At 43.2% G+C, this 26,559-nt stretch overlaps 1 protein-coding gene and 2 non-coding genes across 4 annotated transcripts; all 3 read left to right on the top strand.

Annotated features, from left to right (window-relative positions):
• The first annotated feature begins 16,141 nt into the window (after positions 1-16,141).
• On the top strand, positions 16,142-19,316 carry rpl12 (ribosomal protein L12). 2 transcript variants are annotated; one of them, XM_030724157.1, is made up of 6 exons: positions 16,142-16,310; positions 17,614-17,687; positions 18,215-18,313; positions 18,531-18,612; positions 18,696-18,782; positions 19,152-19,316. In XM_030724157.1, exons 1-6 carry the CDS (start codon positions 16,274-16,276, stop codon positions 19,268-19,270), a joined length of 498 nt encoding a protein of 165 aa, XP_030580017.1. In that variant the 5' UTR covers positions 16,142-16,273; the 3' UTR covers positions 19,271-19,316. The 2 variants fall into 2 exon arrangements, with proteins under 2 accessions (XP_030580017.1, XP_030580018.1); XM_030724158.1 differs by having other exon boundaries at positions 16,300-16,417.
• LOC115776496 (small nucleolar RNA SNORA65) lies at positions 17,719-17,846 on the top strand. The gene has a single exon (XR_004019467.1). It is a non-coding gene; the product is annotated as a small nucleolar RNA SNORA65 (small nucleolar RNA).
• On the top strand, positions 18,869-18,996 carry LOC115776495 (small nucleolar RNA SNORA65). The gene has a single exon (XR_004019466.1). It is a non-coding gene; the product is annotated as a small nucleolar RNA SNORA65 (small nucleolar RNA).
• Positions 19,317-26,559: the final 7,243 nt, after the last annotated feature.

Raw genomic sequence — 26,559 nt, 5'->3', positions numbered from 1 at the left:
TCAAACACTCGTTAATTAGCTCCTGCCTCCAAACCCTTATCAGGCCTTCCAAAGTCTACTTGTAAAGGCTTGTCCTTGATTCAAAATGCAGCTGAACAGCATTTCATTAATATGGCATGTTGGTGTGAGCGTTGCTTCAGTGAGCATTCAGGTTGTGGTTGCACTGTTTCCTCTCAGTCTCCTGTTTTTCATAATGCAATGAAGAAAGAGAGGAAGCCTGTGGAACGTCTATGGAGGAAATCCTTAGAAATGAATCAGATTATATGGGCCAGGTGTCCTTTTACAGTTACTGACTAGCTGGGCTCTCAGCCCCCAGACTCAGCTTACGTTTCTCCCTCACAGGTTCTGGATGTACAGAGCGGATCTCCCTGTAAACAAAGCTGCACAGACTGCTCGTTAAAGCCAGTGATGTTTGACCAAATTGCTTTCTGCATCAGCAAAGTTGTAGCTCTTCCTATGGCGGGTTTAGTTTTATTTGTTAAAGGTTCAAACGTCTGTGTAAATCCCACAAACGTCACCGGGCACTCCGTGAATCAAAATCTTTGAAACCGGTGACATGCTGACAAATCGACCGTTTCCTGTGTGAGTGTGTGGATGAGGCGCTCTTCTTTTTAACGTGCTGCTTTGCTTGATTTTTGAACAGACACCCAAAAACTATTCAGTCACCATTCTCATCCACTCCAGCTTTTTATCAGCACTCTTCATGTGCAAGAGCTTTTAAAAGCTCAGTTTTTAAAGACTCATGCTGTAATTACAGCTCACGGGCTCATGGTGTCCTGGGCACCAAATATCTGAACGCTTCTGAAAAGCATCCCAGTGTGGACATGAAGCTGAGCGGCAGGACTTTTCATAGCCAGTCATCCAAACCGCGCAGTGTTGGGGATTTTTTTTAATCACTTTTATATTGGTATTTACTGTCACTATTTCTATATCATGTATAAAGTATATTAGTCACACACACACTGAATTAATGAACACTGAATATGCTAAGGTTACTGGGGTAAAGGTAAGGCCTGTTATATCTATCACTCATATACAGTATGCTTGAGGCCTCGGTGGGATGCAGAAACATCTTTGGTTCACATGACTTTTGTAACCTCATGTTGTATTTTAGGAAGTCTTATTACAGGTAGGCTCCAAAAGTTGAGTTCTGCAGACCCACCTTTGTTTTTGTAACATTAGTAAAGGGATAAATTCTAGCTAAGTGGGGACTGTCAAAGAGGGGTTTTCTCAGCAGAGGTTTTAATAGAAAGAAGATCCTTCATTAGGACACCTGTCAGAGCTGTTGGAAATCATTGAGGTACCCTGGTGCCCACGTGGGACACAAGTGGGCAGAGCCTCAACAGCTGATTGGTTGGGGGTTAAGTTTCAGGGGTTGAGCCTTCATGTAAATTAGGAGGGGTCAAAGGCAAGTGGGCAGTTGCCATCTTTAAGATATAAATGTTGGCCCGCTCTTTGTCTGAGGCTCTTACTTTTTTACTCTTCCCTTTCCTCTTCTTCTTCTTCTCTTCCTATTTCTGCGTCTTTCTCTGTCTCTGTGTTTCTCTCTTCTTCTGTGTGTGTGTGTGTGTGTGTGTGTGTGTGTGTGTGTGTGTGTGTGTGTGTGTGTGTGTGTGTTTGTGTGTATCTCAGTTTTAACTGTCTGTGTTTTGGTCTTTGTCTGTGTTCTGTGTAACTAAGATGCCTAATAAACAGCCTGCACTGGAACCTGCTCATCCCAGTGATTTTTTTTGGAAACTTTGGACTTAATTGGGTTTGACTTTTCAGCCAAAAGGAACATGGAGACCCCCCCAAAAAACAACAACAGCTACACAATAATGACTAACTTCACGCTGGATCATCTCAGTCGTTCTCTTGGCTGAAGTTTGATCCGTGTTTAGCATCTTCTTCCTGTCATATGATGGCATCTGTCTCAGCCCTCTATACTGTAGACCAAAGTCAAGAGTGCTGTGGCCCACTTAAAAACCAGAAAATCCCACGGGCCCCCCCTTCCCCCGGTTGTCCGTTAGCGCCGGCCTGTGAAATTTTCCTGGCTAGAAGCCTGTCTTCACTCTCATCAAAATACAAGAGAAAGTGATGGATTTCCTTTGAACACAGGCTGCTGGCTATAAATTGCTAAAACTGCCCCATCAGAGTATTGAGTCATATCACAAACTAACCACCTCCTATTAGCAGTTTTAATTAACTTTTTATATAAATATGTAACTATACATACTTGTGAGTCATTTCAAACTGAATTTCTGTTATTACTATTATCATAAATCTGTGACGATTCTTTAACTTAAAATTAAATGGAGCTCATACTTTGGTAAATCTTAAGTTTACTTGTCCTCAAAAACTGCACACTCAAAATCAAACAGCTAGTATAAGATTTATCGTGTAGAAGGGCTTTGCTTGTACATGAGTATTTTACGCTGCTTTCTGCTCTTTCTACAGGTCAGAGAGGGACGTGGACCTCTCAGCTGTACTCTGCATTATTCGGATCATCTCAGTGATAATCAGGGCCTGCTGTGTCTCAGGTGGTGGACAGTCCTGTCCTCGCTCCTTCACATGGTTACGCTACTTTACACACAGTCTGTTTCCACTTGGACCAAAATTAAGTCAGAAACCAAAACTTAAACCACTCCTGCCAGAGAGCAGATCCAGTTTAAATGCAGGTCTTAAAGCAGATCTCAGCATCATGAAGTTAGATGACCACAATTCAGTGAACCTCCTACCAGCCTCTGAACATTTAGCACAGGTATACTGAGGAGACCTGGACTCTTTTTAAACCTCACAGCAAATTTCCTTATCTGATTCTGCTTTTCCTCTCAAATCTCTCCTCCTCCAGTGGTGACCTGTTTGTTTGTTTGTTTGTTTTTGGATCTTTATCATGTCATAGACAGGGGATATATTTATATGTCATCACAGATGTCCCTCTCACCTGCTGTTCAAATTGTTTCCTTATAAGGGGCAGCCAATCAGAAGAAAGTTACCTTAAAGGGGAGGAGCTAAAACAGCTTATTTCACACAGAGGATGAACTCGGGTTCTGTATAATGTAGAGAAGGATTATTAAAAATCATGAATAAGGCAAAAGCTTCTCTAGTGGTGTCCACGTATAAAAATATGGAGCTGGAAATGAAAAGAATAGGTTCGCCCTAACAGATAACAGTGCTGTGTGTCACTGGCAGAAAGCACACATTCATAAACCATCATTTGCATGCATGAGCAGAATCATAGCATCAGTGTGCCATTAGAGCGTTTCTCTTAAGAAGCCCCATACTGGACAGTATTGTTATCTTTTGGGATGAGATGCATGGCGGGATAAAGGTGATCTTCTGGGACAGCAGCGATTTGAAATTGCCCAGAGCTGTCAGAGATAAATGGAGCGGAGTCACGCTCGGAGGAACACCGGAACAAGGACAGAATGTTTTAAAGAATAATGGGGCTCATTTAAAGTCTGAACTCTGTTTACATTCCCCCCTCGCCCACTTTCACTGCACACCGACAACATGATGGTTTTCCAATATTTGGGTACCAGAGTAAAAAACACATATTTTTACAACAGGTTTACTACAGCTTCCAGTTTTAGTGATTTAATAAACATGAAATCCACAAAAACAGATGGGAGCTCAGTTATAGATGCACTACAGGAGTTCTTCATATTTCACTGATTTGGAACCAGGACAAGTCAAGAAATGGGTCAGTATTTCTTGAATATTTGCTCCTATTTATACAGACTGTATAAAACATTGATGTCGCTTCTGCTTCTTAAAAGTGAAGTCAGTGTGACGCTGCCAACAGCTGCAGTTCTTCTAACATCCGGCAGAGTCCCCATAGTCTCCCATGCTAAAATGTCTGACTTTCCAGCAGAAAGAAACATGTTTACAGCTGATACAGAAACTGCTGTGGTCTCTGTGGATAATTTCCCCTTTCATAACAGCTGTACAGGGGGAAATTCATCTGATCACACACTTGTAAAAATTTAATTGTAACAGGCCGTCCAAGCAGGTGGAGCTCCAGTTTTGCTGAGTGAAATTCGAGGACTTTATTTGGCTGTTACTGATTAGCAGGTGTCTGTGTGTGTGTGTGTGTGTGTGTGTGTGTGTGTGTGTGTGTGTGTGTGTGTGTGTGTGTGGGACGCTCCTGTACAGTCTGTGGATGCAGCTTTATAACCAAGCTAGGTAGCATTAGCTGATAACTTAACATCCCACCTTCTCATCCAAACGTGGTCACGTCTGTCTCCAAAAACCAACATGGTTTCAGCCAGAATGCTAATATTAAGGCATTTACTGTAGTTACTGTAGCATCACTGTTACATCACACTGATCTGTATGAAGCTTTAGACACAGAACACACTGATCACTGATCAATGATCGATCACTGGTCATGTTAGAAAAGCTCAGTGATGGAAAAATGTCTGATCCTGGAGATGATGGGAATGTTTGAGTGAAGATGAGGCTGATCTGAAGACTTCAAAACTGAACTAAATGGATTTAAAGTGACTTTACTTTATTACATTTAGCAGACGCCTTTATCCAAAGCGACTTACAATGATGACACAATAATACAAAAAGCCAAAACAAAATAAAACATTAAAAGAGTTAAACATTAAAAAACAATGGCACATTAAAAATGTATGTCTATACACATCAAAAGTAATTTTCTTAGTTAGTGCAGGTATTCTCCAAAAAGCTCAGTTTTTAGGAGTTTTTTAAAAACGGTGAGGGACTCAGCTGCTCTGGTGGAGGTAGGCAGCTTGTTCCACCACCTGGGAACTATGGAGCAGAACAGTCTGGATTGCTTTGGGTGGATGCTGGGTAAAGCAAGGCGACATTCAGTGGAGGAGCGCAAAGGCTGAGAGAAGCAAGTGCAAGTAGTAGGGCGCCTGTTCTGTCATCACCTTATAGGCAATCGTGCAGGCTTTATATTTGATGCGAGCAGCAACCGGAATCAATGAAGCTCAATGAGCAGTGGGGTGACATGTGCCCGTTTTGGAAGATTGAAGACCAGACGTGCTGCTGCTTTCTGGATCATCTGTAATGGCTTAATAGCACAGGCTGGAAGGCCCGTTAGCACTGCATTACAATAATCAAGGCGCGAGATGACCACAGCCTGCACCAGGAGCTGAGCAGCATGTTGCGTTAGAAACAGTCTAATTTGTCTGATGTTATATAGCGCAAAGTGACAGGATCGAGCAACAGAGGCCACTTGGTGTGTAAATGATAATTGGTCGTCAAACATGACTCCCAGATTCCTGGCAACCTTCACCGGAGAAAGTGAGAGAGAATCGATTGTTAAGGTGAAATTGCGTTGGACCGACTGTTTTGCAGGAAACACCAGTAGTTCAGTCTTAGAAAGATTAAGTTGAAGATGGTGTGACTTCATCCATGAGGATATATCTGAGAGACAATGAGATATCCGTGCTGAGATTGTAGAGTCATCCGGTGGGAATGATAGGTAGAGCTGAGTATCATCAAGTGACTTAAATGTTGTTTTTTTATTTTGAAAGTTATGGTGTCTGAAATTCAGAGTATGAATCTTGACATATTTTCCACTGAAAATCACCAAAATCTGTGATCATAGGCTCTATAACGGATCAGCAAACCGTGTCCGAGTCCACCTGCACAGCAGGAGGATCCAAACGGATCAGGATCCCGGATTCAGACCGGATAAGGTCCAGATCCAGTTCAGACTCCAGTCATTTCCCAGCTCATCCAGTCTGGCTCCGTTCATAATGGATTCATTTTCCCAACACGATCTGCATTCTTTAATTAAAATGTCTCATCCTCCCAAACTGAAAAATTTAAAACCTATAAACCTGAGACATTTCTGATAACATGAAACTATGACTGACCTCTGACCTTTAACAGTAACAGTAACTCTGTGTCGCTGTGAGAGAGCTGCCATCTATCAGTGGGCTGATCTCAGATCAGATTAGAAACGGTTAAACTGGAAACATTAAAGCTGTTTTTCTGTAAATCTCATTTTTGTCCAGTAATGGCAGAAATAATGAAATTCTTAATTTAAATAAATGAATAAAGTGAGGTTGCTATTCCATCAATAAATTCCATTTTTATTGTATAATTATTTAAACAATTAAATAATCATAAACCGAACTGTCATAAACTGCCACAAAAACAGCTTTTATTAAGTAACAAACTGACCTGAGGTCAGCTCTGCTGCTGTCTCAGTCTCTAACAGGTCGGTCAGTAAACTCAGTCTGAGCTGTTTCTCCACAGTTTTATCTTCACTTTCTGTCTCCTGCAGTTTGTCCGTCAGGCTGCAGTTTAATAATTAGATTTTATAAATTAAATGTAAAATTAGGATTCAGCTTCATCTGATGGAGATTCAAGTTGTGTAAATGATGACAGCAGATATTATGAAATGATATACTTTATAACAAACTTTCATTCTGTCTATGATGATGTCAGAGTGGCTCAGGCTGATTAAAGTGATGCTCCACACTGACACGTGCGACCCTCCATCATCGGATTAAAATGGAGGCTCCGCTCTTTATTTACCCGTTGCCATGGTGAATCCTGGTGTTGGCGCTCCATTGGTGATGGCTTTCTTTCCTTACTCACGCACCGAAACTCAGAGTTGATCAACTCAGAGTCTGTTTTTAAACTCAGTTTGTTGAACCTGCTTCGTGGCCCTGGGCCCTGCAGTGACATCCTGTTGCTTTTTCTACCTGAGCAAACACAAATCAGCAGGAACTGTTGGCTGGTCGTAAACACACAGCCATGACCCGCAGCTCTGAATGTTTGGAGGAGAAAGGTGTTCGTGTTATTTTAGTCACAGTACATTCCCACACTTTTTTTGTACCGTGGAAAATTTCCAAACCTCATGATGTGGCAGCAGACAGCATACTCAGTTTAACACCTTAAAGGTTCTGTGGAGTCATAAAAGTCACTTTTTCTCAGCTGAAATTTTCATCGCAGGTATTCAGGTTCAGTCTGCTGTGACAAAAATCAGGGCTCCGTCTGATGCTGTAATCACAGAATATAGGCTCCTTCAGATGAAATCAACCAATTATCATTCACTTGATCTCACACATGCAGGGCATACACCCACATACACCCCCAACCCCCATCCACTTTACCATCAGAGGCCAAGATTGCCACTACAGCTCCAGACAACCGCTGCTGATGAAGAGACCACTCGAGGCATCTCATGGCCGAGTTAGGGCTCATACTACGAGACCCAAAATGCAGAGCCACCAGTTTGACTCCCAGCTGACTGACAACCATAAAAAAGGTTTAAAATAACAGAAGAATCAAGAAAGGTGGAAAACCGGGGTACACAGCAGGGATTTCAGACCAGTACTGGGGTGAGCAACACACATTCACGTTAAAGATAATTACCTGTGCACACTTTTTGTATTTGTGTAACTCCTCATTGTAACTGTGCGTAGATAGACCAGAACTACAGTATGTGCCTGTTAGGATGGCCTGTAGTGGCTGAATTAAAACAGGAGGCTTTGAGGTGGAGATGAAGCGTTGACCCAACAAGTGTGTATTCACCGTGATAAACACAAACACAACAAAATTAAAATTAAATTAAATTAAAATTAAAACAGCCCAGTGATGGAGCAGGGTTCCAGTGACAGTCTGTGGTGTTAACTGGCAGCCCTTTATAGACTGCTGCTAATTTACCCCAGGCCAAACCATTCTCTGGGGTAACACAAAAAAATGTAACTAATGAACCAAACACACAACTTATCTTATCAACTTTATTAACATTAGAGCAATACTACAAAAACAACAACTATTAAATAAAATATTTCCCCATTAGGCCTACCACCCAGAATCTACAATAAAACTGATAATCGCTATTCAACACCCCCCGCCCCCGCCCCAGTTACCTGGTGCAACCTGGCACCTTTAAAAGGCCCTCAGGGGGACTCTTTTAGCTGGAACACCCCTTTGAGAAAAAGTGCAGGTGAGAATGTCTTTCAATCCAAATGGTTGCTTATTCAAAGTCTGCCCTCCTGACCATTGAAATACACATTCAGTAAATGTTAAGCTGTAATTTCCTGTTAACTTAACCAAACCTGCCACAGTAATCATCATCTGTTACCGGGCGGAGCTTCAACACTGCCAGCTGGGACACTGCCAACAGAAACCTACAAACCAAATAAAACATGTCAGATATTTTGATGTGAGTGCGTTTTTACACAGGTTTGAATGATCTGTGTGTTCTGCTGTTAGTCACGTAATGAAGAAGACCTTCATTAAAGTGCCTTAAACCTGCATTCTTTACTAAATACTACTTACAGAAGAGTATGAAACAATGACTCTGCTTTTCACTTGACTAATGTCCACAGTAAGCATCATTTCAAGGCTAATTTATTACAGAACTATTTCTACTTTGTGAATTGTTGTTCCATATGGAGCAATAAAGCAGGGCTGGATTTTGGGCATGGCTAAACTACAATGTGATCAACTCGAGGCTTCAGAGCAGAAGTCTCCAAACCACCGGGGAGCATCAGTTTCTGATTATTACATTGCAGCCATGTGTGTTAGTGTTAAATCATTTGTTGCACAGCAACCACTGTCAGAATGGACACTGATGGCAAATCCTCACAGGCTGTCTTAAAAGAGGAAAGGCTACATAGGAGACAGCAGAGGAAGATCAATTTAAGGTGGTTTTGAAAAGCTAAATGCAATAAATATATAATGAGTGAAAAGCTCTTTTGACAGTAATAAGATGGAAAGTTTTGTGGTGATCGTAATAATAGAGGTCTCCAGCCACGCTTCACAGAATCTCAGGGGGCAGTGAGTAGATCAGGAGGACACACATAAAGGGTTAGATGAAGTTAATGGATGATTCAGTTTTTCTGATGTTGAATGAATTTATTAATGCTGCTTCCATGAGCATTAAATGAAGCATCTAACCTGTAGTTAAAGTAAAACTCATACACACACATATTAGACTCAAAGGTTAAAGTGCCAGCCGCCTCTCTTTAAAACAGACTGTATTTTTAAATTACAGATACAGAACAAATTTTCAGTGTTCTGATATCATAAATGAACTAATAAAAATATTTTTTCAACAGCAGATTCAGGCTGGAAATAATTAATGAGTAATTTAGGGTGAAACTGTGTTGTGGGGTTTGCAGACGTGATTGTCCTCAAATGACAACTTTATTTTTTGGCTACGTTTTTTAATAACTGTTATTTAATAAGAACGTGAAACTTTTTAATTAACCCTCTGAACCCAGTCAGCTCCTGTGCCGGTTTTATTCCTCAAACATTTTTATTCACTGTGGGCTCATTTTTCAGAAAGAGCTCTAGTGAAGTACAGCTAATTTTGTACTATAACATTTACAATGCCATAAAAAAGGAAAGTTGAAGTGTTTTGGAATATTGTTTACGATATTCCAAATATGACAAAAAAAAGCATCAGAATCATTGTATACAATGTATCCGTTCTCCCACAGGTGTTACTGGTATGTGGCTGGTTTAGTGTCCAACAGCCACAAAGGTCAGCACTGAAGGTCTCTGGCTCGAGGTGTTTGTTTCACTGAGAGCTCTTTGTCAAGGGGGGGTGGGGGGGTGGGAGTTGTGTCGCCATCATCAGACCCTTCCATTCATTTCCTTAACCCCTTATTCAGCTTAAGATCGGGGTGTAGCGTACACCCTGGACAGGTCGCAGGGCTGACGCAGACACAGAAAACCATTCACACCTGTGGGCAGTTTAGAGTCACCAGTTAACCCCACTAACCGCATGTGTTTGGACTGTGGGAGGAAGCCGGAGTACCTGGAGAGAACCCACGGGGAGAACATGCAAACTCCACACAGATGGTGGAGTCAAACCCAGCAGTATTAACCACAGCGCCACCTTGCTGCCATTTTTCCAAAAAATTAAAAGCAATTTTTAAAAAGGTAACAATCCAGTGGGAGACATTTCTCTAAATATATTTTTATGCTTCTGTTCTTCAGTGTTCCTTTATGAATATGTGAGACGGCCAATTTCTGTTCTGTTAGTGTTCTTTTGTTTCCATGAATTTTAACCTCAGTGTGCAGATTCCCAAATATGTGACCATGTTTTTAATGAAAGCTTCTACTAAAAAATGTAGCAGAGGAATCGGTGCATAGAGCTCACGCTGTTTATCCACAAGAGCTGACGTGCTGATACCACAAACCCGAGCAGCTCCAGCAGATTCATGTGGTCACACATGCAGCTGGTAACATGCTGCAGTGTAGCACCGTTTTACATTAATGCTCTCTGTTCTCCCTGCTGAGTACACAGGTCGATGTGAAGCTCACATTGTGACGCCTCCCACTGCTCTTGTATGTGTGTGTGTGTGTGTGTGTGTGTGTGTGTGTGTGTGTGTGTGTGTGTGTGTGTGTGTGTGTGTGTGTGTGTGTGAGATGGTTCTGTGTCTACCTGTCTTTGAGGTGCAGGAGGAGCTGAACCTGCAGCACCTGGGCCCAGTGTTTGGGCTGCGGCTTCCTTCTTTTCTCTCTCTGACAGCAGCCGTACTTTTTTTTTTTGTTTGCGCTCCACAGCACCTACACCTCAGTACACCCACACATCCACATAAACACCACTGACTAACATCCATCCTTTTAAACTTGACCCCATTTGCTTTACAACTAATGTTTGCTGGTCGTTTGTCCTTTTCTGTTTTTGTCCCAGCTTAATAATCATAATAACGTATGGATTTTCTGCACTCTGAAGGGGAGCTGCTCTGCTGTTCGTATTTGCGGTCATATAGCTCATGTTCCAGCAGTGGATGTTCATAAACTCAGACTGCTGAGATGCAGGCAGCATCTGAGTTCAGTTATGTTAAAACAGTGTTTTATTATGGTAACATATTGGCACAGAAGCACCACCCACCCACCTTTCGAACCTTTGGTTTGTGAGGGGAGGCCAATTAGAAGAAAGTTGTGGGGACGGAGATAGGGTGGCTTGTTTCACACAGAGCATGGACTGAGGGGCTGCCCTGAAGCCCTGTCTAAGATAGAGAAGGATTATTTTGAACTGTGAATCATGCAAATGTGCTATAGTCTTAAAATCTGGAGCTGATATGAACAGAATAGCTTCACCTTAAAGATGCTCATAAAAATGCATTCACTGTTTTCCAGTGAATGTGTGATGGGAAAAGTGCTTTTGGGGCTATATGTGGAAGTTGTAGTGATATTGTTTGGCCACTTTTTGCATCCTAAAGTTAATTTGTACCTATCCTGACCTCCCTCAAACCTAAACCTGACTCTGACCTGAATCTTAAACAGCTCTGTGAAAGTCCTCCCCAAAGGTAATGACCAAATACGACGTCCCTGCTTTCCACCCTCATGGTCCTCACAAAGACAGACATACAAGCGCACACACCACTGGACAGCTCATTTGTTAAACTCTGGGGGAATGATCTGATTTCCTCTCCTCCATCTCCTACTCGACCTTTTCCTTGTGTTTTCCAATCAGCAGCTCTTCTCCTCCTCCTCTCGTCTTCAGTCTAATTTTCTCTGCTTTACAATTTCCTCCATTGATTTTTTTTCGAGGGCAGCCACAGTCGAGGGAGTCGGGGCAAAGTACACGGTCTGTCTCTTTTAACTGAACTCAAACGAGGAGAAGAAATTGTCTTTAGGCTCCTCACTCGTTTCAGTTCACGAGCTCATTCGCCGCACGAATACGACCTTCTTTCAGACTGATCGAGTTTGGAAGAACTTTAATCTTCACTTCATTCAGTGCACAATATAGTCGTGATTAAAGTCTTACAGGTTTTTAATTGCTGTGTTCAAAGCCACTCTCTCCTTTCTTAGTTCACGACTCCCAGTAGTTCAGTGTATAATATTTCACTCTTCTATGCCCATCACACTAAAATGAGCCTTTATTAAACCCTTAACATTGTTCCCATCAGTGTCCTCACGATCTGACAGCAGCAACACTTCGTTAAATCTGTTTTTAAATACGTTTTACCATAATTTAGCCCACAGATGAAAAAAAATCAGATGTTCACAAAAAACAGCCCACCTGGCCCCACCTCACATTGTTCACCAGTCCATCTAATCTCTGGCTTGAATAGAATAGAACAGAATAGAATAGAATAGAATAGGTCATTGCCATACATTTATTACGAAATGAAATGAAATTTGGTTTGCAGCTCCACAGATGCTCAAAAGATTAAGTGGACTGCCTCTGCAGTCCAGCAGAGGCAGCAGTGAGTCAGTCCCCATAGACTCCCATGTTAAAACTTTCCAGCAGAAATAAACATGTTTACAGCTGATACAGAAACTGCTTTGGTCTCTGTGGATAATTTCCCCTTTCATAACAGCTGTACGTTTCTATAACTCACCTGTTTAAATTGAATCAAGGCTTAAAGTTTGCATTATTGGGGGCGTGGCCCTCTGACTGACAGGTGGATGGTGACAGGTGGCTGTAGCTGCTAGCTGTCTGCTAGGCTTCACCTCAGCTAACTGGAGTCCCTGACCTGGACTTCTGGACCATGTTTGTGCTGTTGGAGCCTTTTGGAGCATTTTTTAATACAATTGTCTATTTAATGCAATTATTTTCTGAGATCCTAATTTGGTGAGTGAATGCCTAGTATTAGTCTGTTACTCAGCACTTATTAGTCAGTGCATTTGTTTATCGTCACAGCTTTAATTAGTAAAAACTGTAGTTTAAACAGTTTAAAATAAGGATAATAAATAGTATAAAAATAATGTAAAAGACAATGCAGCTTACATTAAAAAGGGAATGGACAGAGAGTGCAGTATGTATTACTGATGTGCTGTGCATATTTGTCATGTATTTAATAGATTTATGGCTTGTGGAAAAAGCCCCCCCCCCCCCCCCCCCCCCACACACACACACACAATTATCACCTTTGTCTTGCTAACATTCAGGCATAGATGGCTGTCTTCACACCACTTTTCCAGGCCAGTCACCTCTTCCCTGTAGGCTGTCTCATCTCCTTGTGAAATCAGTCCCACAAGTGCTGGGCCATCTGCAAACTTCGCAGTGATGTTAGTGACTTCTTCACCATGCAACCATGGGTATAGAGTGAATGCAGGAGGGGGCCGAGAACAGAGCCCTGTGGCACACCCATGCTGACGTTCAGTGAAGAAGACGAATGGCTGTCCACGCTTACCTCCTAGAGACAGCCCGTCAAAAAGTCAAGGATCTGGCTGCACAAGGCGGTGTTTAGACCAAGATCCCTGAGTTTACTGACCAGACTAGAGAGCACTATGGTACTGAATGCCAGAGTCTTGTCCACAAAAAGCATCCTCATATAGGTGCCCCTCCCTTCCAGGTGGGAGAGAGCAGTGTATAGCTTGTGGGTACCATCAGTGCCTCTGTTGTGCAGGAGGGAGCATGGAGCAGATTATGGATTCAAGAAGCCCCTCAAAACATTTGCTGACTGTGGGGGTAAGCGCTATGGGTCCCCAGCCATTAAAACTGGTCAGATCCTGTTGTTTTGGAACAGATATTGAAAATGTCAGCTAAAACTCCTGCAAGCTGGTGGGCGCAGAACATGACCTGGAATACCACCTTAACTAGGTTGGCTAAGCTACTAAATGTGCATACATGAAGTGTGCTTTTTTCACCTGGGAAGGAACATGTTATGTCACTGAGCATCCTCAGAACTGTAAAAAAGGCCAGTATTTGTTGCGCTCATGAAGCGCCACAGTTTGTTTGTGCAGAAAAAACAGCTGGCACTTCGCCTCCATGCTGTCGTGTGTCTGTGCTCTCACACACACAGGCTTGTTTTCATCACTTCAGAGGACATTGCATTACATTTGCATTCATTTCCTGCAGACCTTAAACCCAGTCTTCACTCCAACATTTGCTGCTTTTGTCTGTGGGGACTTTTTTGTGCATCTAAAGGAGAGGAGAGTCTCCACAGTGTGACAGATTTATGTCCCCACAGTACAAGTAAAACACACAGAGAAACAAGAGGATGGAAAAATAGCTGCCGTCTCGCCTGCAGCAGTGAAATTGGACCCCTTCATGCTGGTGTAATGTTAGATTACTGGGCTGGACGTGTTTACATATGGAGACACGGTAAAAACGACCAGCGTTACGATCTACTATCAGTCAGCTTCAGGCCTATTCTTATTTTGATCAATTATTTTCAGACTTTAGGATAACCACGCCAAACATACATCATTAGAGACCCTCTTTCTCCCTGTTTATCATCATTCTCATTTATCACACCTTACAATCAATTGTTGAAGTGGAATTATCAGTATAATTCATGTAGCTGATATATAAAAGGTCACTCAGCCCTAAAAATGAAGCTTTCTGCTGGAGCTCAAAAACATCAGAAAGATTATTTAAATGTAACATTTGCTAAAACTGTTGAGGAGTTCTGAAAACACTCCTTTTATGATGTGACTTGTGAATTTCTGACTCTTCTCACAGATTTTCATGATGCATATTAAACAGCCCAACAGTGATGATCTCTGCTTCTCACCCACTTACTCCCTCTTGTGTTCTGTTGCTATTCCTGTAGAGCAGCTCTGAGTCAAAAAGTCCTGCAGGAATCAAACAGGAAAATCACGGTTTCTACATGCAACTCGTGTCGTGATGAAACAGTCGGCAGCAACCTGGAGAACACAGCAGAGACCTGCAGCACCGACACAATGCTTTCATGCTGCAGCCACACGCGGGCCCTTTATCCTGCTACAAAGGATGCTCGTCCACTCGGCACCCACATGCAGCACTTTGGCCTCGTCTGAGTTCACAAACAGGTCAGAAAATAACTTCCCACCACCGACTAAACTCTCAGCACCTCAGAATCCATCAAACACAACACTCTGCATTGTAGTGCTTCTATCAAAGGTACTTACCAAACCCTTTTTTATATCTGTTGCTCATAGCTTTGCATTATTACTGTATAATGTGTGTTGGCTATACTGCACATTTAGTATATGCTTATACTTTAAAAAGCAGATTGGATCAACATAGTTTGATTAAAAGCAAGTTTTTCCAAATATTGCAACATTGTCACTACATTCAGGTGTCAGAATCTAGTTTTGTAACCATTTCCATCAAAGCAAGCTGCAGCCAACAGCCATCACTGACCTCTGTCAACATTTAATAGTTAAAAAAAATAAAATACAAATGATGCTGGCTTTAGTTTCTAAGAGGCTGCGATGCCTTGGACAGTTTGTGAGGTGTCTAATTGCTGCAGCTCTACGGTGCTGGTTTGTCTCTGGCTGTGCATAAAAATAATGAACCTGGCATAGAGAAAACAATCTGCAACAACCTCCTGCCTCCTCAAGGTTCATTAATCCATAACTTTAATACACAAATCTTTTCATGTTTTACTGACCATTCATAACAATATCTCAAGCCTTTCTGCTGGTGTCTGCATTTTATAGCTCACACAAACTACACTAGAGGGTTTCTTTGAGTCTTTAATTTTTAAAATGTATTTATAGGCTAAAATTTAACATAACAGACACTGTGGATTTCAGTGGCTCCATGATGCAGTGGTTTAAAATGTAGCTTTACATCTGAAAGAGCCTCACTTTGAGACTGGGAGAAACATCCATCCATTTAGCCTATCCCGGCTGCCAGGCGGGGTACACCCTGACTGTTAACGTTTTATGTTAACAGTGATTGTTTATTTATTTACTTGCTAAATTAAAATTGAAGATAGTTTAATAATAAATGGATGTCACAATCATTTTTTTTTTTTAGGAATTGTGTAAAAACTGTATTTTTTTGTTCTAGTTGTTTGTTTTTGTTGTTGTTTTTGTTTTTTCTTTTTCATTCATTGGATAAAAAAACAAGATCATGAATGTTTCACAACCATCTGTAGTGACTTGATTTATTTTATTTTATGGTTTAAAATTAATACATGGCATTTTAAAAAATTGTTTAACCGTGTGATTTTTATGTCGTGGTGTTTATTTTTTATTTTTTTTCCTTTTTCATATAGAATCTATATCATGAATGAAGATAAATGTACCATATGCATTGATGGAGATTTATTATTTAAGATTTCTTGGATTAGATCCATCCATGCAGATGTAATTTTATTCATTCATTGTTAAAATAAATCCACCGAAGTTTTGAAAATAATTTCATTTATCAATTTATTGGCTAAAGTAAACCACGCCCATCTAGCGTTTCGTTGTACGTCCCAACGCTAGCTCAGACCCGTGTTCTCGCGGGACTTGGCTGCAGTATAAATCCCTCCACGGCCTCAGCGCTTCCTTTCTTTTTCCGCCTTTTAGCGGTGAAGGTGCAACAGTTTTCGGTCGTCCCGAAGCCGGGTTCATCCGACACCCTCACCAACCAAGCTGAACTGAGCTCAACCTCCATAGCAGCAAAATGCCGCCCAAATTCGACCCCAACGAGATTAAAATTGGTATGTTTTGAATGTAATAAAAGCAGACGCTTTTTCACAGCCGGGATGGAGTCGCTCTCCGCCGTCTGCCTCCGCCGGCCGGGCGGCCCGCAGGCGCTCACAGAATGGTAAAGATGGGGCACGAAACGCAGTTTAGGTCGCTCTCAGTGGTGTTTGTAGTCTTAATGGTGTTCACTGGATGAAATGTGACCGATCAGAGGCAGGTGTAACGGGGACATGGACATACGTCGGTATCATGCTAAGCCCACGTGCTGCTCATGCTAACGTAGCAGCTCGTGCTAACGTTAGCATGAGGCTGAGGCATTGTTATTTGGACAGTTAAATTACTGGCATTTATTTAGCAACAGTATAGATGACGTTCATATTGGGGTAATGTAGTGATCAGCTTGGCCCAATATGGAGATCCATCTAAGGTCTCAGAGGAGCTATAGGGACAAAGATGATGACGGTAATTATCAACTGCAACTTCGAGTTGCTGTGGATAGTGATCACTGCCCAGGTGTTTATTTTTATACACCTGCGCATACCAGGTGAAGGTTTGAGGCACTGTTAAAATGTTTAAAAATATTGTTTAGTTTGTCTACATCTGTCACTGCTGTTCATCTGCCAAGTCAATTTAATTATAGCACTTTTTACAGATAAAAATGAAGTGCTTCACAATTAACATTTTTTTTATTGAACATGTCAGTGGAGTCTGTACAGAGAGACTTCGACAACCTTGGTGCCGGTGCCTGAGAAGCCCGATCCCTCCGGGTTTTGAACCAACACAGGAAGCTTTAATAAGGCACTAAGCCTGGGGTCTGTGGCTGAGAATTTCAAGTAGGTTTAATCAGAACAGAACTCCAGGAATTAAGTCGTGACTGAAAGCTGTGGCGTTCTGTCACTTATGTTTTAATTTAACTATGAGTCTTAGACATTTGTTGGCAACTAAATTGGCCTTTTTTTCTTTCCCATAACTTGAATTCTCTGGATCTCTGCTTCTGTGCTGATTCCTGAGGGATCTGTTTCTGCCTCCTCATTGCTTCAAGCTGATCATTTTCAGGGCTTCTGTCGTACAGGGGTTAAAGGACTGAACCATACTAAGAACAGCTTCTTCCAGAGATCCATGAACAGTGTGCATTTTCCACCATGATGGAGCACCACGTTAGAGCGCAATAAGGATGAAGTGACTCCTTAACATTTTTGGACAAGCAGAAGTTCAGCTTCATTAAATCAATGAAAATTGTTTTTCTGTGTAGTTTTTGTAGGTCCTCTTTATTCTGTTCCTTCAGAAATGACTCATGTCTGTGGATGTTTCTTTCAGTGTACATGAGGTGCACAGGAGGAGAAGTTGGAGCCACCTCAGCCCTGGCCCCCAAAATTGGACCTCTGGGTCTGGTGAGTACCACTAAATGTTTGTTTGCAGCCTCCCGCCACTATGCCCGTCTGTCCCAGTGACTGAGTGTAATCCAGTGGAGGCTCAGATTGACCCAGCTTTAGGAAACAGGGCGGTCCAGAACCGATGGGCCACTCTGTGCCGAAAAGTCTGGAACACAGAGACTTTGCTCCGGTCCCATCAGATTAGTTTGTCTTTTTAAGCTTTCAGTGTGTTTGCTTGTCTCACTTTAGGTTTTATTGGTTTCAGGGTCTGTTTTAATCAAAAGTTTTGGTGTTTCATTTCATTTTTCCACCAAAGGAAAGTCACCATAATGTAGATACGATTTAAAAAATTTTTTTTTTTTTTTTTTTTTTAATGGTAAAATACATTGATCAGTTTCCAGAAGAGAAAAAACTCATTGCTTTAAAGCTGTGCAGACAAATTGTGCTGACATTTGTATTGGCCTCCCACAAAGGGCCTCTTTAAGGCAGGAAAGCCCTGCAGTCACACCCCTCAGTGATTGAAAGTTCCTCTCGTCTCTTTTCAGTCTCCCAAGAAAGTGGGTGACGACATCGCCAAGGCCACCGGTGACTGGAAGGGCCTGAGGATCACCGTGAAGCTGACCATCCAGAACAGGCAGGCAGCGGTATGAACACTGACGCCACCTACAGATGCACAAGCTGCTTTTAGCTGTCTGAATTGTTATCTATGTGGGTGGGTGGGCTCTAAGTGCTGACCCCAGGAGATAACCTCAGTAACACTGTGCCACTTCATCATCACAGCTGGATTGCATGTGAATGTGTGTACGTGCTCCTGTAGGCGAGACATTGTGTTGATTAAAATTTGCTGTTTGTGTCGAACAGATCGAGGTGGTTCCGTCTGCGTCCGCTCTGATCATCAAAGCTCTGAAGGAGCCTCCCCGTGACAGGAAGAAGGTCAAGAACAGTGAGTGTCTCTAACGTACAAACCTGAACACGGTGAGCGCTCAGGTGGTTCGGCTGCTTTACGTCACTTTTCTCATCTTTCAGTTAAGCACAGCGGCAGCGTGACCTTCGATGAGATTGTGGGCATCGCTCGCGTCATGAGGCCTCGCTCCATCGCCCGGGAACTCTCTGGTAAGCTCTGAGGAACTTCTGGATTTATTTTTAATTGGCTGCTTCAGAGCGGTCAGAGCAGAACCACTGTTCTTTCCGATCAGCCTCCCGCCACTATGCCCGTCTGTCCCAGTGACTGAGTGTAATCCAGTGGAGGCTCAGATTGACCCGGCTTTAGGAAACAGGGCGGTCCAGAACCAATGGGCCGCTCTGTGCCGAAAAGTCTGGAACACAAACTTAAAGATGGCTGACGTTAATCTCACACTGGTTCAAAGTAGTTTTCAGGCTCAGATCAAAGACTCTGGGAACACTGGGGGGGAGTGGATGTGTCTGCTTTTAGATTTTAATGTGTTTCTGCTTTGGCTCATGACTTTTATTCCCCCTCATCAGGAACCATCAAGGAGATCCTGGGCACCGCTCAGTCTGTGGGATGCACCATCGATGGCCGTCATCCCCACGATGTCATCGATGACATCAACAGCGGCAAAGTTGAGTGCCCAGCTGAATGAACAGGATGATGTTCTAAAATAAATATTGTTTAAAAAAAAAAAAAAATGAGCAGCTGGACTTTTTTTTTTTTTTCCCCTCCTGTTTAAATAATGTGTAATGAGTTACAGGACCAGCATCTCTAAAAGGACCGCAGGCTTTCACTGGAAGTCTAAAACAGGCTTCATGAAGCTCCCTGTGGCTTTAATTGCCATTCATTACCCAAAATTGTGAGTTAAGGCAATTTTGAGAAAATAATTTGTTCTGGATAATTTTCAAAAGTGTGAGACAGAGCCGCTGTTGCTGTGGGGCTGCTGGTAAATGAGCAGCTAGAAGCAGCTTTATCGTGTTTGATGAGCTGGAACATTAAAACCTAATGTGTAGGTGGACTCCAGACCTCCAAAGGTGTCCTGTGGCATCAGGTGTGAGGATACCGCACTATGAGTAATGATGCAATATAATTCTGATTATTGTGGAAGTGCTCATTGGTGCTATTATGCTTAATAAATGCCTTCAGCAGCCTGAGCAGAGAACCTCAGCAGTGACATGTAATAGCAGTCATATGAAGGATTTTATGGCGCATGTTGAAACCGCCCATAATAGCTCTTAGATCGGGCTGTGGCTGGTGAATAAAGCTGTGAACAGCCTGAGCACGCCTGCCTGCAAGAATCTGAGTATTTTATTAGTTTGGCGCCCCCAAGTGGTGTCATTGGCATAAAGCAGTTCAACATGAGGCATAATTGGAAAGAAAGGAGCAACAGGATACTGAAATTTACCAAGACATCCAGTTTGACACTGAATAAATGACATTTGGCAGGAAATCCTTTAACACGTGCTGTTTAACAGGACTTGCATCAGTTTGAGAGGAAAACTAAACCCAAAAATGTACTAAAAATACTAATGAACCTGATGATTTTAGTTCCTCAGGAAAATGTCAGTTTCATCATCTGAAACATTTGCTCTATTTTCCATTAAATAATGACCCCCCCCCCCCCCCCCCCCCCCCCCCCGTTTTCTGGTCCAAGTGTTGGATGAGGCTCTCAGTTCTTTGTCTCCTTCATTGTCCTGATGTTTGTGTCGGCCTCTCCAGCTTTTTTTCAGCACTGCAGTGCGTTAAGCTCTTCAGCCCACGGACCCACGGAGTCATGGCCGTGCTTCAGAAGAGGCTCTCGCTCAGGCCCTCTCAGTGAGGACACGAAGCTCAGGATCAGGACTCTCATAGTCAACGATCCAAACCACACAGCAACGCATTAAATGACTGACTTTGTGATGTGGAGCTGCTCTCTTGGCTGAAGTTTGGTCTGTTTTCAGTGTCTAAAACTGTTAAACGTTTTTGCACCACATAAAAGCTTGAATTCATCTCTGCGTGCAGATCAGCAGGCTAAAGGTTTGGCAGGCCTGGTAAGAGAAGAAGAAAAAAGTATGCACTTATGTCCATAATGACGAACACACCTACCATTAAACCTGAGAAAGGCCTGGATACCAGCAGTGAGAAGGTGGATGAGCTGTGGTGTTATGGATGGATGTAGGCGCAGTAAATCTGAATAGTGCCATAATCTTTGCATTTTTATCTGCTATTAAAACATCTCAGTTGACCTCATAATGCTACCTCAATAAATAAGTGAAACTCAAATCTGGATACTTTGAGCTGCGAGCTCGGCTTGTGCTGCATTATAGACAGCTTTGTGTGATAGCAGACACTGAGCTCAGGAGAGTGCAGTGAGTGAAGTCTGGCTCCTGCTGCTCTCCTGTTGGGAGAGCTTCATTATAAAGGCTGCAGTCCAATTATGCAGACCCCGAGGCGGCGGCCTGTGCTGTAGGCCCGCTCAAATGAAGGTAAATTGGTTGTAAAAGATTTAAGCAAACAGTGAAGACAGAACAGCAGGAAAGTACAACTGAGTCTAGACTCGGCTCTGCAGTCCCAGCCGGTCTGACAGCGCTGAGAGCTTCCTGCATGACTAATAACTGTGATGTGTCTGTGTGGACGGGTGGTCTGTTTTTGCTGCTGTCACAAATATATCAAAACCGAGTGAGTGCAACACTTTAAGAGTCAAAACACGGCAATTATCCTCTCTGTTCCTGCAAACACACACAGCTCAGGGGAAGAAATGGACTTGAAGGGATATTTTATGGCATGTGGCGACCATGCAGTTTGTAACAGAGCAATTTATTACACACCTGTTGGAGAAGCAAAACACAAACTTACATTTACACACAGTATCGCGTCTGAGAGTCTCTTCCATGGACTCTATAAAGAGGTGGGCGTGGCTGTTGGTTCAGGAACTACAGGAAGACTTAGACCCAAATCTGGGGTTAGGGTGAGCTCAGTGGCGGTTTCTGATATGGGCGACATGGGCAGCCGCCCAGGGCGGCATGACCGCCCCCCTTCCCCCAATGCATTGCGATCGCCGCAGCAGCGCCTACCGCACTACTCCACTTGTGGGGTAATGGGCGCCCTCTGCTTGCTGTGTATTGCATGTAGCTTTCTGCAATGGTCAGACAGGTTGTAACAGAAGGAAAGGGGCAGGCGGGGGATTCTCTGTCTCGCTGTCACTGCTTCACTAGATCGTCACACACACACACAGCGCTGCCCCGCCCCCTTCTCCTGCGAGTCAAGTGAAGCAGTGATGGCGTGAGAGTGAGACAGTCAGCCGGGTTCATTCATTCATGCCTGTACAGTTGTGGCCTGGTTACAGCCAACAGTAACTGCTGAATTATAAATAAAGGCAACTCACCCAAAGCTCTGTATATTTACCTCCGCCAAGGAGGTTATGTTTTCGGTCGCGTTGTCTGTCTGTCTGTCTGTTTGGCAGCAGAATTACTCCAAAAGTTTTGAACGGATGTCACTGAAATTTTGTGGAGCGGTTGGAAATGACAAGAGGAAGAAGTGATTAAATTTTGGTGGCGATCCAAATCACGATCTGGATCCAGGAATTTTTTTAAGGATTCTTCAGTATTGCGGGATACAGGCAGAGCCTTCCCCTTTAAGAGACACCACCCACTTTTCTCTGCCCCGTGTGTGTGTATGCGGGCTAGCGTGGGAGACGAGCGCGAGGGAAAAAGTGTGTTCGGTGGCGGTGGAAAAAGGAATAAAAGTTCTGTTGCTAAAATCCTTCGACTTGCTGCATTTCTCCGCCTTGCTAAAGGTGACCCACATGGATGAGCAAGTTAGTTACCAGCCACGAGCCAAGCGAAGTAGAGACCAGAGGTCTCCCTACTACGGTTAGGAGCCGCGATCTGGTCGAGGTAACACACTATTGCGGGATAGGGGGTTATTGTTGTCTGGGAAAGATGAAAGATTATTTCAAAGTATTTAGATACACGTATTACAGCGTCAGTGACCCTATGGCCTTGGCGGAGGTTTGCGCTCTCTGAGTGCTTCTAGTTAAATATATATCACACCTGGTGCTTTTAACATGAGTTTCAATGGAGGTTTTGTTGTGTTGGGCTGGCAACTGTCAGTCAGATCTGACAACCCTGTGGATGGGCGGTGGTTATAACCTATTCAGCTTCAGTGCAAATTACGGCAGATGGAAAGGAAAAGGTCAAAGCCATCAGCTGTGCAGTTTAGGAAAAAGAGAAAAGAACAACAGGAGAAATAAGCAAAGATGAAGGTAAGCAGAAGCTGTGTAATATTTCAGTTTCTTCCATGTTTTTTCAAATAAAATTTAAAAGAAATTCTGAGTGTGCCTGTGATGGTGGGGAGACCTTCAGTTAAAAGCTGTCTGTCAGACCATGGCAGAAAGCTACATGCACCACACAGCAGGTGCTCATTAACCCCCAAGTGGAGTAGTGCGGTAGGCGCTGCTGCACGATTGCTATGGGGGGTTGGGGTAGGGGTGGGAGGGCGCCGGCAGGGATGCTCGCCCAGGGCGCCAAACAGGCTAGGACCGCCACTGGGTGAGCTACTCCACGTCCCGTTAGGCCCACTGCAGGGCCTCAGTTTATGAGTGCTTGAAAGAGAGTCAGTGAAAAACAAAGGATGAAGCTGAATGGGTAAAATTATGATTTCCAGCTGCTTCTAGACAAAAACATTTTATTCTAGTTCCTACAAATCCAGCATGGACTGAAACAGAACAACTCTTCTGTGCTTTAGTTTCTCTCACGTTGAAGCTGATTCTGATCATAAAACACGTGCATCCGGCTTGTGCGCTCTGATTGGCTGCTTAATGCACTAAGACAGAACGTCCTCCCTCGATGGCTCCTGCAGACGTTAAAGCCCAGCAGAAACCTCCACCTGTGCAGAAGAAGCAGCTGGATGTGATGCTGTCAGGAGGTGCTGCTCGCTTCATGCCCCAAATCAAAACGGAGGATGCCGTAAAGAAAGAAACAAAACACATTTCACTACAATAGAAACCTGTTAAGAAGGGAACATTCAAACTGATCTGAGTGTAACACTAACACATGAAACACAATCCTCAGTGTAGACGTCACCGGCTCACACAACAAGATGAAATGAAAAAGGCAAAAAATATACAATTTATGCATCATTTATAGGGGCTGAAGTGGTTTTGGTGCAGATGTCCATAAGCTGCAGTACTTCAGCATGACGTTAGTGCTACAGAAGAGCAGCGAGCATAAAGGGAGCAAGGATTTTTTTTTTTATGTGGCAGGTAATTTAAAATGCAGCGTTTCTATCAGCTCAACAAATATCAGCAAACACACAAACTGTGTGTGTGCAGTTTGTCACACAGTGTGTCTGCGAGCTGAAGGTCCAGCTGCTGTATTTCCCAGAGTGAGAGAGAGACGTTCACTCAGAGATGGAAAGATGTAAGAAAGAGGAAGGAGAGAGGTTCAGTTTAAAGGTAACGACTGCACTGATGCTCTGTGTTGGAGTGGCTCGGAGCAGCTGTGGTGTTCATGGTCAGGGTTGGGTTACATTAAGGACAGTCGATATAAAATTACATTTAAGGCTGAATTCTAACTCTATACCAGCTCTATGTTGTTCTGGATGTGATACTTCCTGTAATATCTGCTTATGTTGAATTCAGCTGGTCAAATCCACAAAGAGCAGCAGCAGGTCTGCTGAACACAACCTGCACACAAAATCTTACTGTGACGTATTATTTCCCCCATGCTGCACCACTGCAGCCAGTCTTAGGTTTCCTGCCCTGTAGTCGTGCTCCTGTTTAGTGTGGAGGCAGAGTTTTTCTCTGCTTGTATTTTGATGTTTGAATCCATTAGAAGCAGAATTTAAGCTGAAATAAAATGTGAATTCCCTTAAATCAATAATGTTTTATTTTTCTGTTAATACGGCAGGTGCACGTTCAGCTAGCTCTGCAGAAAAATGCTCATAGAGACACTTTTTAGAGCCTGTACTTTTTCACTTTTACTAAAGTAAAGACGTTGTATCAGTACCTCAGCTTGTACCAGAGTATTTTTGACCATCACTGTACCTCCTTCCTCTTTCAAGCTTTACCTTCATCAGCACCCCTGAGTGGCAGCAGAGAGCTTCTGGTGGCTCATCCTCAGCCCTGTGTGCCGTTCTCACTGCTTTTCTTAGATCCACATGTATCCCATGTATACATTCTCTACACATGCACATCATTTTGAGTAAATCTTCTAAATAAATTCACATTTAATAGGGAATTAAGAAAAATGTTTGGGGCACTACTGAGCTGTCAGCAGCTGGATAAGAGATGGAAGGACAGGTTGATATGTGCTCAGCTGAATGTAATTTAATATTTATTTGAGAGAAGCTCGTTATGCAGACAGAAGGGCCCGACAGATTCAAACAGACTGCATTTACTGCAGCCGCCTCACTGTGGAGACATGAAAGAGAGCCGAGGGAGTCGGAGGCGAGCGCCGATGAACTCGATGTGAACTCTCGTCTTTCCACCACCTTCTGAAGGAACGACTGAGCTCAGAGGGAGGAGGAGGAGGAGGTCTGAGGAACACACATTTCATCTCTTTACACTGTAGCTCATTGATTCATCTCCATCACAGAAAATGAGGGGCTGTGTTTCTTTTCTGGTGATTTAACAGGTGGAACATTAAAGATCAGAAGTCCAAATTATGATGAGATCCAGGAGAGAAGAGCAGCCTTATGGGTGTGCTGCAGTCATCAGATGGTGAGCGACTGCGTGGATGTGGAAAAATTCACAGGCTGGGGGTGGTTATTATTATTATTATTAGCACTCCTGACTTTGGGAATGGCTGCTTTAGATGAACATTTTCACAGCTGCGATCATGAAGGGGTGGCTCTGTGCTAAAGACTTGTGATTGACAAGTTGTTAGCCAGTGACTAAATACTAGATGATCCTCCTTTTTAAAATGGAATTCATGTTTTTCATGCTTCAGTGTGACCAAAAATCAATGACCGAGCCCACAAACTCATCAGGAGAGTGTTTGTCAGGGCCAGGGGCCATTTCCCCACAGACTTCTGTATGATGACAAGTCTTTTTACAACCGCAGCTATCGCGCCCCGGTGGTCATTCAAAGGAATGCAGACTTAAGGTATTTCTGCACTGGCATTTTAGATCCTAGACGCTACACCCACCTTTTACACTGCCCATGGTCTGCAGAAACATCACATTACAACACACCGATTATGCATAAGCCCTTCAGGCGGACTTCAAAGAACTACAACAGCAGTGACTCATCTGTGGTGTCTGCAGCCGCCTGTGTCCCAGCTTTAACTTACACAGGGAGACTGAATATAAGAACAAATCACAGTTAAAGGAGATCTGCGTAACACGTGACATAAAGTGAACTGCAGAGAGGAGGGGAGGTCTCCTTTGTTATACTATAGTCAGCTCAGACATTTGCAATGAGAAGTGTTTCATATCTCCAGATATCAGAAACTGAGTTGAGACAAAAGTCTACATCAAGCCAAGAGTCTGGGTGAAGGATCTGCAGTTTGATTCGGCCATGGCTGCTGTTCGCAACCTGTGATGCCTCTAAATCAAACACAGCTTTGATAAAGTTTGCAAAATATCTTTAAATATATTCACAGAGCAGGACTCCAGATGTGAAAGACAGCACTAAGGCCTCACCGATGTCGGTTCTTCTGCCTCGTATGTTTCAGATGTTGGATAATAGTGTTCATGCCAGCTGACACAGTTTATTAAATCCTGTGAAGATAGCCTTTTTAAAAACAATCTCTCAGCTCTCATTGCTGACTGCTGATGATGATGGTCTATTAAAATAATTAATAATTATATTATAATATCCATCCATCCGCTTCTGCTTATCCTGTTCAGGGTCGCGGGGGGGGGGGGGGGGGGGGGGGGGGGGGGGGGGGGGGGGCTGGAGCCTATCCCAGCTGTCATGGGGTGAGAGGCAGGGTACACCCTGAACAGGTCGCCAGCCT

The sequence above is a fragment of the Archocentrus centrarchus genome, unplaced genomic scaffold, assembly GCF_007364275.1.
Source record: "Archocentrus centrarchus isolate MPI-CPG fArcCen1 unplaced genomic scaffold, fArcCen1 scaffold_32_ctg1, whole genome shotgun sequence".
In the NCBI taxonomy this organism is placed as follows: Eukaryota; Metazoa; Chordata; class Actinopteri; order Cichliformes; family Cichlidae; genus Archocentrus; species Archocentrus centrarchus.
The sequence above is the reverse complement of the archived record's forward strand: the minus strand, read 5'-3'. Positions and strand labels throughout refer to the sequence as shown.

Bases quoted from the DNA above. Each gene is read 5' to 3' on its own strand.
- rpl12 (XM_030724157.1), top strand. From the start codon at position 16,274: ATGCCGCCCAAATTCGACCCCAACGAGATTAAAATTG. The intron at 16,311-17,613 runs GTATGTTTTGAA...TGTTTCTTTCAG, and splicing joins CCCCAACGAGATTAAAATTG to TGTACATGAGGTGCACAGGA. The intron at 18,314-18,530 runs GTATGAACACTG...TGTGTCGAACAG, and splicing joins TCCAGAACAGGCAGGCAGCG to ATCGAGGTGGTTCCGTCTGC.